Below are 13,083 nucleotides of genomic sequence, written 5' to 3'. Positions count from 1 at the left end.
TGGTGTCCGATTACTTTTTTTTTTTTTCAGAAGGACTATGGAGACATCACTTGCAATAGGACACAACACATGATACATATTTCTGAGCACCGGGCCCAGTACAGGACGCAGACTTGGGTCTCACGAGAGCCAAGCAGACCACGTCCAGGGGCAACCAGGACTCTGGGGAGACTGGTAAGGTGGGCACGGGGGCTGGGCGGTCTCACCTGTGTACATGACTCCGTTAATCTCTACTGACATGCTAATACTGCTGCTGCCGTTGGTGCTGGCCAGGCTTGCAGCCGAGTCCGGGCGACTCTCGGAGGCTGCGGGAAGAAGCAAAACCTCCGTTTGCAGTCATGAAGCCAGCGGTGCAACGATCTGCATCACGCAGGTCAACCCCGCCAGATGTGACACATCACAAAGCTACAGGCTGGCTCTATCCCCAGCGCACAGACACTCAATAAACGCTTGCTTAATATGAATGTAGTTGTCTAAAACTTACTTTTTAAAAAACATTTTAAAACAATTTTGGGGGGATGTTATTAGGTTTTATTCATTGATTTATTTTAATGGCGGCACTGGGATTGAACCAGGACCTCGTGCACACTGAGCTTGCAAGCTACCCCTGAGCTGCACCCTCCCTCGAGGTGTTCTGTCTTGAAAGAGATTGCCAGTTTGTCACCTCCTTACACACCCACCAGCAGGACGCCCCCATCCTGACCAACTCTTGGTATTATCAGACTCTGATGGGTAGGAGCCAGTATCCGCTCGTTCACTTGCAGATCCCCAGCCAGATGGAGGGGACCCGAACACCTTTTCCTAAGAATCTGCTGGTCATTGCTGCCCATGTCTTCCCTGGCCTGCCTGCCTTTCCTTCTTATTGCTCTGTAGACGCACTTTGCACGTGTTGGCTGTGAGGCCCTTATCCTGTTCCACACGCAGGAAGCACAGGGGCTGTGAGCTGCGGCGCTACCTTGGCTGCTGATCCGGATGCTCATGGGCAGCTGGGCCGTCATGGCCAGCAGGTTCTGCTGCAGCGCACGCTGCACTAGCCGCTGCTGCTCCTCCGCCACCAGGGCCATCTTCTTCTCAGGAGGCTCCCCGGACTCCAGCTTCTCCCGGAGCTGCTCCAGGGCAGCTGCCTGCGCCGCCACAGCCGCCTGGGCTGCTACCGCCTGGGCTGCCACCACGGGGTGGCCCGCCAGGGGGACCGGCAGGCGGCTGGCAACCGCGATGGGGACAGCTGCGTCCTCCTCTAGACAGGAGAGAGGAGGGGTTGGTGGCCAGAAGGGAACAGAGGTGGCCCAGTCCCTGCCTTCTACCCAAGGTAAGAACACCTCCACGGATGGGGCGCTCACCCCCTCTCCAGGCAAGGGGATGCACTTCTCAGCAGACACAGGTGCCAGACCTTTCCTAATGTCGGGCTGGTATCAGACACTGTCGTAACAGTGATACAGGTCATGACAACGCTAGTATAACGGTACCACGGCACTACTTAGACACCAGTACCTCCATCTCACTGCTAAAGAAAACTGAGGCTCAGAGAGCGTGGGCAACTTCCTTAAGGTCGGGGAGCTGGAGAGAGGCTGAGCCGGCACTAGAACTCATGCGGCCCAGCTCCAGAACCAGCCCCTAACCATTCCCCTGTCACGCAGCTGAAACAAATGTCCCCACTGCTCCCAACCACTGATCCCACTGAGACCGGCTGTCTCTTCTTCTCCCGCCTCTTCCACCTGTGTCTGTCCCATTGCCCGGTGCTGCCTCTCCATGCTGGGTCCCCACGCCGACTTTTGCAGCTGCACTCCTCCTGTAGTGTCCGCAGCTCTCCCTGCTGGTCTCAGCTGAAAGGCCACCTCCTCAGGAGCCCGCTGGGACTCACTCCCGCAGGTCAGAACCCTCTCTCCCATCCCCCAGTTTTCCCCAGCTCCACCACAGGGCCTTGCGTATGGTGGTGCCTAATAACATTCCCAGGTATCGCTGGAACCCCCCCAAGGCTGGGGGGTAGACTGAGGCCCACAGAGGAGCGAAAGAGCTGACAATAGACCCATTCACCTCCGATCTGGCCAGCCCCAAATTTTCAGGGTCCTGTGAGGATCATCTCGGATCCCCAGACCAAGGCTGGGAATTAGGGGGTCACAGCCCACGTAGATGAGAAACAGGAACTCGGGATAGGTGCGACAGCCTGCTTGAGGCTGTGCCCCAACATGTGCTGCTGGTGCTTCTGTGTTAGGAAAGGTTCAGAGGCTTGGCAGGAGAAAAGACTGTGATCGACTGGTGATGTCTGCCATGGATGCGGACTAGGGTTGGGGGGGCTCTCTGTCAGGTAGCTGTAAACCCAGGCCTTATGTCGGCTAGGCATTTTACACACTGAAGTCTCCCCAACCACTCTACAGAGAAGGTGTAATTTCCTAGACTTTACCTGTAAGGAAAGCTGGGCTCAGAAAGGGGCAGTCAGCTGCCCAGGGGCACTGAGCAATAGCTCCAGAGACGGTTAAAGGGTCAGTCTGATTGACAGACCCATGCTACCCTCTTGGTATCTGCTGGAACAGTGCATTAAGGATTCTACAGCTCACAGGGGAAAAAAATACAGTGATCAACTAGTAATGTCTGTCATGTGCAAGGGGCTAGAACACATAAGAGCAACTAAAAGCAGCAGCCACAGACAGAAGACTGGGCCACTGCTACAACGAACGATTAGCAATGCCTGCTGGGGGATCTGAAATAGATGCAGTGCTAAACTAATAATGTCTGCTTCAGTGTAGACTGGGAAAACAGCAATCAACCAGTAATGTCTGCCATGGACACAGGAAGGGAAAACTGCTTGATCTGCAATGTTTGCTTTGGCATCAAACTGGGGGGGAAAACCTATTGATTCGTGATGTCTGCCAAAGGCACACATTTAGGGAAAATAAATTGGTTAGTGATGTCAGCCTGCTGTGAGCCTGGGGCTGGGAAGATGGCCATTGATTAGTGATGTCTGCCAGAGGCATAGCACTGAAAATTTGGCCGCCCTCTTCCACACCAACTCTGAGGGTTATCATTCCGGTTACCCAGAGAGGAGAAAGGCGGCTCCTTCGCCCTGGGGCCAAACCGCCAGGCTGAAGCTGAGTCGAGGCCAGGCCCCAGGACCCGTGCTGCCCTCACCTTTCTTGATCTTGGGGGCTGGGGTGATGGAGCTGCCGTTGGTGCTGGCGGCCAGGCCCAGGGAGGGCACGGGCAGCTTGGGCGAGGAGAGCATGCTGTGGGCCCCGCCTGGCGAGTAGGCGAACAGGGAGCCCCCGAAGCTCTGGCGCCGGCCCTCCCGTCGGTTGCTGTCGATGGCCGCCTGCAGCTCGTTGGGGCTGCTGAGGCCACGCTTCTCACACTCGTAGGGATACAGGTACTTCATGTACCTGCGGGCAGGGGCGGGGGCAAGATGGCACCGGGGATGCTGCTGGGATCCGCAAAGCTCCCTTCCCCACCACACATCCCCACCCGGGAAGCACTTGGCAGCTGCCCGAGCCAGCCGCTGCTGGGCACTCACTGGGTCCGCAGGGTGAAGGCAGCGCTGGTGATGGACGTGGGCAGGTTGAGGCCCTTGGTGATCTCACGCCATAGCTTCTTGTTGATGACCTCCACCAGGCCGCCCTTCTCCGTCACCAGCACGTACAGCATGAACAGGTCGAGTACCTGCTTGGCCATGATGGGGATGCGGTTCACGGGCGTCCCTGCGGGGAGGGGCGCGGGTGCGGGTCAGGTCGGGTGCCGTTGCCTGTGGCCCCTCGGTACTGCCAAGGTGGGGCGGGTCCCTCTCTGGGGGCCATCCTGGGCAGCGTGGGGGGTGGAGCAGCCTCCCGGCCCCACCCACTGGACACCAGCAGCCGCTGGTCATGACAACCACCGATGTCCCAGATGATGCCCCTGTCCCCTGGGCTCAGGGTCAACCAGGTGAGACCCCTGCTTGGGAGAGCCCTGAGGAGGCAGCTCTGCCTCAGTTTCCCCATCAGTGAGCTGGGCTCACGCTGATCTCACCCTGGGGGAGGGGGAAGGTGCTTTGTGCCAACCTGGCCCCCCCCCCCCCCCGCCAAGCAGGAGAAACACAGCGTTTGTTATTCCTGCAAAACCAGGACAGCTGCCAAACAACTCTGCTGTGTTCCCAGAGGCCTGCTCCCTCCAGGTCCCCGAGGTCTTTGCAGTGGGGGAGGGAGGGCTTGGTTAATCCACTTCCCAGCTGAGAGAGTGGGGAGGTGGGCCAGCCCAGGGAGGGAGGCTCCTCCCAGCAGACAGGCCTGCCCCCTCTCCCACCCACCCTGATGCTCCAAGCCTCTACACAGACGCTCCTAGCCTCAGCTCTCAGCTCAGCCTGCCAGCCACCTGCCTGGCTGTGCATGGAGAAGCCCCCGTTTAAACCTCCCTCCCTGGCAGTGAAACTCCAGGTTTACTGTCTGTGCCCCAGCCCACTGTCCTGCCAACATGGGGTCCCCGGTGCCCAGCCTGGCAAACAGCAGGCGCTCAGTAAACAACAAGGGAGGCTGATGGGCCCATATCCCAGCCTGAGGGGCACGCCTGCCGCTCCTGCAGAGATGGCAAAAAGGAGACCCCAGCACGGGGTCTGCTGGAGAAATGACCAGCTCGTGTGAGGGGCCGGCTCCCTGCCCCTGGCCTGGACGATGCCCTGTACCTGGGCCCCTGGTTCCTGGTCCCCCCCGAAGCCGGACATCCCGGAACCACCTCCTGCCACCTTGGCTGCTTCTGGGCCCTTCCCAGGTTGCAAAATTCCCAACGAACGAAGATAGCTTGGAGAGGATGGAGGAAGATGGGCCTGACCCCTACCTTACCCACTTCATTTTTCAGCCCAGGAAGGGAGAGCAAAAGGCATCACCGAGTGTCAGCGGCACACTCGGCCCCAGAAGCACCCACAGTGCCCGCCCAGCCAGCCCACCCAGGACATGGGAAAAAGAATAGAAGGAATCACACCAAAGGTCCTCCTGGGACCCTGCCCTGGCTCTGCAGCAGGCAGGGCCTGGGCGGATGTTTATAGAAGGAGCGGGGGCTGGGAGAGCACAGAGAGGCACTGATAGAGGAAGGGTGGAGAGGGCGTCTCGGAGACGTAGGAGGGTGGGGTGCAGGCAGGACCCCTCCTCCACTCCCAGCCCCCAGGGAACTCTGAGAGATGCCCAGTTGGAGGCTTTCTGCTCTGTCGTGTGGGGAGAAAACTACTTTCCCTTTGGAGGACAGGGGAAGGGGCTTGTGGAGTGCATGACACAGTGTCCAGACTCTCGGCCCCAGTGCCCCCATCCCAGTTACAGAAGGGGGAGTTCGAAAGGACGGCAGAGAAGAGAGGGCCTTGGAGCTGGGTTTTGAGGGATGCATAGGAGTTTGTTATAGCTGCCCTCCAGGAGCACGTGGCTTGGTAAGGGAGACATTGCTGGACACAGACCCATGAAGCCCTGTGTGGCCAAGGGGGCCCCATGGTGGGGGGTCGGGGAGCAGGGGGCTCAGCAGGTGTGAGCGGGATGATAAAGGGCCGTGGGGGATCTGACCACACGGGGGTGGGGGGTGGGGGTGGCACGTCTGGCCGAGTTGGGCTGGGCTGGGCGGTAACAGGAGGCCCCCCTAGGACTGGTCTGGCCTCCTCCACCCCCAGCACAGGAGGGGTTAACGTGGAGGCTGAAGCCCCCTCCCCTTTCATCTCCTTCCCTTCCGGCCTGGGCCTGGCTGGGCCTGTGTTTACAGAAGCTGCTAGCAGGGAGGGGCAGGCAGAGGCCCTGGACAAAGAAGCCGCCAGCCTGGCCCCTGCAACCCCCCTGCAACAGCCAGTAGACCCTGCAGCCCCCAAACCCCACCCCTTCCTGCCTCTGTGGCTCTGAGGCCGGGTCCCCTGTCCCTTCTCCGGGCCTCAGTTTCCTTCCCTCAACAGCTGGGACTGTAATGACGACGAGTGTGGAGGCGTCAGGGAAATGAGCCTCACCCTGCAGTGTGTGTGCCTAGGACCCCTGAGCTGAGTGGCTGGCGATGACAGACCCGAGGACTGTCCCGCTGTCCTCTCTGGGCCTGGCTTGCACCGAATGCCCCTGGACACCCACCCAGACCAGTCCCTGCTCCTCATGCCTGGCCTCTGTCCCTGGTCTCCTCACTGTCCTCAAGGCCACATCTGACATCTGCCTCACCCTGGACCCTGCGGGGTAGGGGGTTGGGGACAGAGGTGGCTCGGGCCTAGTACACTGTTGGTGCTTAATAACTGTGGCCCCAGACAACAAGGTCCCACTGTACAGCACAGGAAATGTGCTGTAATACCTTGTAATGACCTATAGTGGAAAAGAACATGAAAAGGCGTATGTATCTACATACGTATGGCTGAATCCCTATGCTGTGCACCAGAAACTAACACAATGTTGTAAACCAGCCGTACTTCAATAAAAACAAACAACTGTGGCCCCAGCACGTCCAGGGCACTGCCACAGTGGGGACTGTCTGTGGTGCATCTTACCGACGTGGGAACTGAGGCCGGGACTGGGAGCAGGGGAGGCGCCGGGGCCCGAACCTCCCCCCAGCAGCTGCAGAAACGCCAGTCTCTGGCCCGCGGGAAGCTTCCGCCCTGCTGCCCTGATGCCCACCTGCTGGCCTGGGAATCCAACCCTGTTCCCCAGACACAGGTGTCCCAGTGTCCTGGCCCTGGGGGATCCTGGGAAGCGGAACTCCATCTCACCCCTGTCTCAGCAGCAAGGGAGGGAGCCTGGACTGTCAGCTCTGGGTTGGGACCCTGGGACCCCACCACTACCCAAGGATTTACCCCTTAGAGTCTCACAGCTATGCCTCCCCCATCAGACCCGCAGGACTGGGCCGTGTCTCACCCATCAGACCCGCAGGGCTGAGCTGTGTCTCCTCTGTCAGATACTCACGGCAGGGCCGTGTCTGCCCGCCTCATATATCTCTTGGATGCCTCCAGCCATAAGGAACTCACTCACTGCCCCGCGGACACACCTGCCCGGGGCTGTGGCCAGCAGGACCCCCTCCCGCGTGTTCATTCCTGGTGGGCGGGCAGGCCTCACCTCGCTTCTGCATGAAGCTGAACAAGTCATCCAGGAACTCCTTCCTCTTGGGGTCCCCATCCAGTTCGTAGAGCTGCAAGGGCAGGGAGGGGATGTGTTAGTTGGCGCGAGTTTGGGGGTGGGCACCACATCCACATCTCAAGCAGAGTCAACCGACAGGGCAGGGGCAGTCCCGGCCCCAGTGCCCCTGGCCACTGCCAGAGTCCAAACATCCCCCGAACCCCCACTGAGCAGACAGTGAGCCTGCCCCCGCCTTCAGTTGAGGACACCTGTCCAGGGGCAGCCATAACAGCTGACCGCATGCTCAGATTTCTTCTCTCATGGTCTGGTGACCAGACGTCCGAGATCAAGGTTTCCCAGAGCTGTGCTCCCTCTGGAGGCTCTAGAGGAGGGTCCTCCCTGCCTCTAGCTTCTGGGGGCCCGGGTGTCCTGGGCTCACGGCTGCGTCACCCCAGTCTCTGCCTGTCTTCCCAGAGCTTCACCCTGTGTGTCTGTGTCCAAATCTCCCTCTCCTTCTGGGACACCACTCGCTGGCTCTCGGGCTCCCTCAGCTCCATCCTCAACTAAAGCCATCTGCAAAGACCCTGCTCCCAAGTTATGTCCTGTTCACAGGTACCCAGAGCTCAGCCTTAAACATACAACTTTGAGGGGACACAATGCATCCCCCCCAATACAGTGGCATCAAGAGGACAGTGGATGTCCCAGGACCGTCCGCTGGGTCACATGCATGTGCCTCTGAGAAGCGGCCCATTTTGCAGAAGAGGAAGAAAGGCAGGCCTGAGACCAGAGCTGGGACTGTCAGGGACTCTCAGTCTAGGCTTGGGAGTCTCAGGGGGACAGGGGGTCCAGTCTCACTGGCCATAAGCGCGCAGGTGCTGGCGGGCAGGGGAAGCCAGCAAGGATAATTAGAGAGCAAATCTGAGGTGGTAGGGGAATTTGCCCAGGAGGGGCAGTGCAAATAGCAGGCTTCAAATTAAGCTCTGGGGAATGAGGCCCCAGTGGCCGCCTGCGCACAGACGGCAGGGCCACGAGGAGCCTTGAAACCACCAGTTTGCCCCGGCCGGGAGACTCCATCATCAAGGCCCAAGAACACACCGACCCCCTGCTGCACAGGACACACTCAGGCCCGGGGAGGCAGGGTCCTCGGGGCCGCTACCCCTCAGCCATCCTGCCCCTCTCTGGGTCTCAGTTTCCCCATCTGTGTAATGGAGGCAAAGCAGGGCCTGCAGGGCATGGGCTCAGGGAGCCAGAAGCCCTGACTTGGGTGGTCGAGACTGGGCCTTTGTCTCCGCCCTGCCCAAGCCAGGCTGGCCAGCTGCATTCCTGCAGTGATTTATGGTGGCCAGGGAGGCCCCATATTTCCCCCTGCCTGAGGGGTGTGGGGCCTGCAGGTGGACGTTCCCATGGGCGGGCACCCACTGGGTCTCCTCCACCACCCCTGCCCCATCCCGAGCTCTCCCTGCCCCCCAGGGCCCCCCAGCACTGTGTGCGCCCCTCAACCCACTCCCCCTACCCCCGGCCCCTTTGGCAGAGCCACACGATTTACACACCGCTTAGGGCTCCTGTCCTGTGCCTGGGTAGAATGTCGGAGATTCTGTCTGTCTTCCTCCCAGGGGCAAAAACAGGGCCAAGCACATTGTAGTCACTTAATAAATGTTCATTAAATGAACCCTGATTCTCTGGACCCCAACGTGGGCCGAGAAGCGCAGAGGAGAGCTCAGACTTGTCAGGAAAGTGCCCCAAATTCACAGCCGTCCAGAACCTCAGAAAGGGACCTCCTCTGGAAATGGGGTCTGGACAGATGCTGTTACTTGAGATGAGGTCCCAGAGTAGGGTGGGCCCTGAATCCAGGGACAGGTGTCCTTCTGAGAGGGGACACAGACACATGGGGAAGCGGAGGCAGAGACGGGAGGGAGGCGGCCACAGGCCGGGGGATGCTCGGAGCCCCCAGGAGCTGGAAGAGGCTGGAAGGGCCCTCTACTGGAGCCTGGTAAGGGAGCGTGGCCCTGCCACATCCTGAGCTCACACGTCTCCAGAACCGTCGCCAGAACCGGGAGAGTAAATCTCTGCTGTTCTAAGCCGCTAAGTTTGTGGTCACTTGTTACAGCCACTCCAGGAAGCTCTCATGGGCGGCAGTGACCCTCGGGCCCTTCCTGACAAGGGAGTGACCCATGTGGAGGGGGTCTACCCTGCCGGCACCCTTTTCCCTGGCCAGGCTGCCACAAGAGATCGTGGTGGCCCTCCTGCCTCAGTTTCCCCATCCTTCAAGAACGGTGGGAGACAAACACAATAGCTTCCCCTGAGCTCCCACGACCATCAGGACCCCCATGTTCCCAGCGGGGAAACCAAGGCTCAGGGCAGAGAACGGCCGCTGGGGCAGAGGCAGGCTGGCTAGTGGGGCCATCAACCCCCAGACCAAATGGTGGGAGGGCTGCGGTGGCATGGCCAGTCCCCCATGGGGCTGGAGCATTGTGCGGGGCCATAAAGGGGGTGGGCCGGCCCCCAGCTGCTGGTGGAGGAGGCAGCTTTAATGGCCGTTGCTGTGGGCAGCCTACAACAAAGCCAGGCAGTAAAGGCCGCCCCAGCTTTATGGGGCTCTGGCCTCAAAGTTCCGCACCCCTGTGGGGTGTGTCCTGCCCTGACCAGCCGGCCAGGGCGGCCCACCAGGCCCCAGGGATGAGGGAATAGGGGACGGTGCCCAGGCCCCCCATGGTGGTGTCCAGTTCCATGTGAGCCACTAGGCCTGGCTGCCTGTCCTCACAAGGCTCTGGAGCCACACAGCTGGGCCACAACACGTCCCGGGCCACGCCCAGGCCTGGGTCCCACCTGGGTGCTCTGGCTGAAACCCTGCCCCTTTCAAGATGGACCAGGAGGCACTAACATCGGTGCTGCAAAGCCAGGCTGGAGACTGGGCAGGACTTCAGGAAACCCCTCCCTGGGGCTGAGGCCTGAGATAAACTGCCCCACCGCTCCCTCCCCACAGCCTGATCTCCCTGGGGCCCCTGGGCACTGTGAGCATGGGTCACGCTCTGCTCCCGCCTGTTCTCAAGACCCTCCTCCCCGCAGCCTCCAGGTCCGGCGGGACCTGCCCGGTCCGCTTCCCTCTGACCTCTCACCGGCCTTCTCGCTGCTTCTCAAACCCGCCAGGGGCGACGGTAGCACCTCCAGGCCTTTGACCCGCCAGCTCCTTGTGCCTGGAATGCCGCTCCTGGCTCTGCCCGCAGGTCTCTACTCAAACGTCGCCCTCTAGGGAGGCCCCCACCCAACCAGCGGGCACTGTGTTCTCAGTTGGAGCACATTCACCAATGATGGGCGACACGCACCCCGCTATCCCCCCGAGAGCCTCCGGGATTTGGTCGGTTGGGCTCCCAGTGTCTAGAATTGGCACACGGCAAATGCTTGCTAAATGCTCGTCAGGTGGACCTTGACCGTGCAGTGCCACGCAGGGATGGGACCCTCATCCTTTCCCAACTCTGAGATGTGTCCATGCGGGACCCATGCTTTGGGTCAGCTGCGTCCTGGCATCGGTGTGGGGTGGGGGGGCTGGAGTCTGCCCTGCGACCCTGGGCCCACCCCACCCTTCCCAAGCCTTGCCTATCAAGTGAGGACAGAACCTCGAAAATGTGGGATGTGGGTGTGCAGGCCCCCGCAGGTGCTCCCAAGAGTTTCCACCTGCAGGGCGGGGTCGCCGGGACATGCCAGGCCGGCACCCTGTGGCCCCCCCACCCATCTTAGGGTTGGTGGGGCTCCCACCCCGTGAAGGAGGGTGACCTTCGAACAACGACCGAGGCTGGGCCAATCGTGTCTGTCCTACCGCCCGCACCGCCCAGGCCACCGAAGGGAAACTCAGGCACAGACCAGGCACGGCGAAGGCCCCATCTGGCCCTCAGCAGCCAGAGGGGCCCTCCCGGGCAGCCTGAGCAAGACCTTCCCCTGCCCTCCAGTCTCCCATGGCTCCCCTTGGGCCCTGTCATGCTTTCTGAGCACATCACACAGGACCTCACCTCAGGGCCTTTGCACCAGCTGCTCCTTCCTCTGGAATGCAGTTTCCCAGAGCCCGCATGGCTCCCTCCCCGCCACCTCCCACCTCTCCTCCTTGCCCCCTGATCCCTCCTCTGCCTCAGTTTCCTTCGCAGCTAAGGCACCAGCCAGCCTCACTCCACACACCGATTTCTCAGCAGACACGCGAGAACACATGGTGGACAATGAACACTAAAGTCCGCGGCCCCACACGCGCCTTGCTCTGGGCCCAGTGCTGGCTGGAGGGGGAGGCCGGAGGGTGAAGGAGGGGGGACCCCGGTGGGACACCCCCAACAGAGGGCGGAGGGCCAAGTCGTCCAGGAGGAAGAGATGAAGGGGGCTGCTGGGTTCAGGCAGTGGGCGGGGGAGGGGCGGGAGGAAACCATCGGGTGACCAGCCCCTCCCCCAAGTGCTTGAGGGGCAAACAGGAAATTCTTGTTTGTGGCGAATGGTGAGCATTATTTTACCACCAAGGCTGCGAGAAAGTGGGGTTGTGCTGCTGACCAGGCCAAGATAACCCTGGGCGGGGTGGGGGGCTGCAGCCACCCTGCAGGGACAGTGGCCCCTCAGGGCCCCACCTGCCAGCCTGGAGGCCAGGGCAGGGCCCAGGTTTGCAGGGGGGAGGGGTGCCACCTGGGCTGCACGCGGGAGACCCCTCCTGGGCAGTGGCCCCTCCTGGGCAGTGGCATCCGGCCATCCCCAGCCTGTCCCCAGCCTGCATGGGGCCCAGGGTAGCGTCCAGCCCAAGGCAGAGGGGCCCTGGCTGTAAAGCAATCACCCGCCCCAGGGCCCCCGGGGAGGACCTTTGCCCCCTTAACGGTGTCTGCTCAGGCCCCCTCCCGGCGCCCTGGCGGCTCCAAAGTCCGCGGGGCCCCACCTTGGACAGACGAGGCCACCAGACTGGCAGGGGGACTCCAGGAGTGAGGCCTCTGTCCTTGGACGGCAGAGACAGGGACCAAACTCGGGAGGAACCGGGAGGGTTCAGGGGACCGGCCAGCCCCCAGCCCCGCAGAAGGACAACTTCTCTGTGGCAGACACAGAGGTGGCAGAGAGGCCCACAGGTGGAAACAGGTTTAAAGAGGCAGGTTTTTCACGGGCTTGTGGGGAACGAGAGACAGACATCTACCCTGACGGCCAGAACGGCGGGAACAGACAGGCGCCGTCGCACGTGGGGACCTTGGGGGCCCTGCTAGAACCCCCGCCCTCAGATGGGGTCCGGGAAGGGACCAGGGATGAAGGGAGGAGTGAGGCCACGGGCAGGCTGGGCGCAGCCCGGGAGGCTTCACGCCCTCATCCCACCTGCCGTCCTGGGCCTTTAGAAAATATTCACGGAGGCAAGAGTCACACAACATACACTTCACCATCTTCAAGTAAACGATGCAGGGGCCTCTAGTGCATTCACACTGCAGTGCAAACTTCACCTCTGTCTAGCTCCGGAACGTCCCGTCACCCAGTGGAAGCCCCGTCCCCACCAGCAGCCACCCCCCAACCCCCCCACCCCCCCAGCCCTGACAGCCAGGAGCCGCCTCCCCGTGTCTGGGGACTGGCCTGTTCTGGACGCCTCACATCCGTGGAGTCACACGCTGCGTGTCCTCCTGTGTCTGCTTCTCTCCCTGAGCGTCGTGCTCTCAGGGTCCGTCCACGGGGTAACGGGTGTCAGGGCTGCTCTCCTGGTCACGGCCGAGCGACGCTCCCGCGTGTGGAGGGACACCTTTGTTTCTCCGTTCACCGCTGACGGGCGTTTGGGTTATTTCCCCCTTTTGACTATTACTGTGAATCATGCTGCTAAGAACCTGCTGTGTAATAATCTCACTTATTTCTATTCCCACCATGTTTTGGACAAAAGTTGATTCACTGTAACTCCTATGAACAAAATGACACTGCAGGGAAGTCTGCACTGCTGTTTTTTAATCTCCCAACATCCCCTCCCCACCAACACCAAGGGCAGCGTGCGGCCGGCCCCCAGGATCGCCCCCAGGATCGGGGAGCTTTCCGTCTTTACATCAAGATCAGGCTGCAGGGTGGAGGGAACAGCTCGGTGGCAGAGAGC

General features: G+C 61.0%; 1 protein-coding gene across 3 annotated transcripts in view; it reads right to left on the bottom strand.

The window, feature by feature from the left end:
• ARID3A (AT-rich interaction domain 3A) overlaps positions 1–13,083 on the bottom strand; it is a 34,507-nt gene that overhangs the window by 3,703 nt on the left and 17,721 nt on the right. For all 3 annotated transcript variants that reach the window (XM_064479620.1, XM_064479621.1, XM_064479619.1), the window contains exons 4-8: positions 7,014–7,086; positions 3,506–3,689; positions 3,127–3,374; positions 956–1,237; positions 207–305 (exon numbers count right to left, since the gene is read on the bottom strand). In XM_064479620.1, coding sequence (XP_064335690.1) covers positions 207–305; positions 956–1,237; positions 3,127–3,374; positions 3,506–3,689; positions 7,014–7,086 — 886 coding nt within the window. The remainder of the gene's footprint in view (positions 1–206; positions 306–955; positions 1,238–3,126; positions 3,375–3,505; positions 3,690–7,013; positions 7,087–13,083) is intronic.

Source organism: Camelus dromedarius, chromosome 27 (assembly GCF_036321535.1).
Source record: "Camelus dromedarius isolate mCamDro1 chromosome 27, mCamDro1.pat, whole genome shotgun sequence".
In the NCBI taxonomy this organism is placed as follows: domain Eukaryota; kingdom Metazoa; phylum Chordata; class Mammalia; order Artiodactyla; family Camelidae; genus Camelus; species Camelus dromedarius.
This window is presented reverse-complemented; position numbering and strand designations above follow the sequence as displayed.